We start from the raw sequence: 1,476 nt of genomic DNA, 5'->3' as shown, positions 1-1,476 counted from the left end.
GGTGCGCCTCGGTGCCCAGCGAGGTGCGGCGCATGAACTGGCGATGCATGCGGAGCAGCGCGCCGCACACCAGCACGTTGCAGAGCACGGTGGCGAGGATGAGGAAGGAGCTGAAGCCCGCGTACATGTAGGAGAAGGCGGCGTGCGCCGTCACGTTGGTGGTCCAGTCGATGAAGCACCAGGTGTCCGGGTATTGCAGCCGCGAGCTGCCCAGGCCCATGTTGGGCAGCGCGCAGAACAGCACGTTGGACGCATAGACGGCGAAGAGCGTGAGGCCCGCCAGCCGCTTGTCCACGTAGTGGCTGTAGAAATAGGCGTGGTTGATGGCCAGGTAGCGCTCGATGCTCATGGCGCAGATGATGCTGAGGCCCGACAGGCCGAAGAAGAGCAGGATGAAGGTGCTGTACTCGCACAGCGCCGCGCCGCCGGGCCACTCGCCCTTCATGTACGTGGCGATGGTCACCGGGCTCACCAGCAGCGTGCCCAGCAGGTCGGTGACGGCCAGCCCGCACACCAGCGTGTAGAAGGTCGTCTCCTTCTGCTCCTTGCGCGATTTGCACAGCACCACGATGGCCACCAGGTTGCCCACCACCCCAAAGATGAACATCACCGCCGGGATGGTCACCGGGCTGTTCGGGGCCACGGAGGTGGAGGCATTGGCCGCAGGGGCGGACATGGTGGTGGCCGGCACGGCGCGGCCTGGAAGTGCGAGGCTGGGTCTGGGGAGGGGAGGAGAGACACAGGAGCTGTGAGATGCAGTCACCACCAGCCAGGGGTCCGATCCGCGCCCCACAAACAGTATGTAGAGGAGACGGAGGACGGCTCGATCCTACTTTGTGAACTGTAGCCACTTGCCAACTGCGGTTACCCAACTCTCCAGGCTCCCGATGCGTCCTGCCGTCGGCACCACTCCACGCGCATTAATATTTATAAGTGGATGCAGCCATTCTCTCCTCCCCCCTCCCCCCCCCCACCTCAACTTCACTCCACTGCCAAGATGAACAAGGCCTATCTCAAGGGAAAAGTGGTTCGCTCTAATTCCTGACAGATTCTGAGTCAATAAAATCCTCACTGAAAACAGTTAGGAAAGACAATTTGGAGAGCGCGCGCTCTCCTCCCGGGCTCCGCTCTGGGGGCGCCCGCCCTCCGCTCTCTGCCCAGTGTCCCCCCCACCCCCCATCTCACCTGTGGTGGCGGCGAGAGCCCCCAGAGTCAAGCCTCCGATGTGCTGGACACGCCTCCAACCTGTCCTCAGCCTCGCCCCGCGCAACGGGGAGCCTGTCCTGCCCTCGCCTCCTCCGAACCGGGTCTCCGGTGGCTGCCAAGTTTCTGGAAGTGGGGTCGACGTGGCCAGCTTTCAGAAACGCGGGGAGCCAGAAGGGCAGCGGGGAGGGGTCTGTGAAGCCGGCTCCGGGGTCTCGTCCCTTCTATGTTTCCGGCCCTTCACCGATGATCCCTGCTTGGCGGGCTCCGTGG

General features: G+C 63.8%; 1 protein-coding gene across 1 annotated transcript in view; it reads right to left on the bottom strand.

The window, feature by feature from the left end:
* PTGER4 (prostaglandin E receptor 4 (subtype EP4)) overlaps positions 1 to 1,470 on the bottom strand; it is an 11,440-nt gene extending 9,970 nt beyond the window's left edge. The window contains exons 1-2 of the mRNA XM_005876001.2: positions 1,186 to 1,470; positions 8 to 719 (exon numbers count right to left, since the gene is read on the bottom strand). Coding sequence (XP_005876063.1) covers positions 8 to 676 — 669 coding nt within the window. The 5' untranslated portion in view covers positions 677 to 719; positions 1,186 to 1,470. The remainder of the gene's footprint in view (positions 1 to 7; positions 720 to 1,185) is intronic.
* Positions 1,471 to 1,476: the final 6 nt, after the last annotated feature.

This window comes from Myotis brandtii, unplaced genomic scaffold (genome assembly GCF_000412655.1).
Source record: "Myotis brandtii unplaced genomic scaffold, ASM41265v1 scaffold478, whole genome shotgun sequence".
NCBI lineage: Eukaryota > Metazoa > Chordata > Mammalia > Chiroptera > Vespertilionidae > Myotis > Myotis brandtii.
The sequence above is the reverse complement of the archived record's forward strand: the minus strand, read 5'-3'. Positions and strand labels throughout refer to the sequence as shown.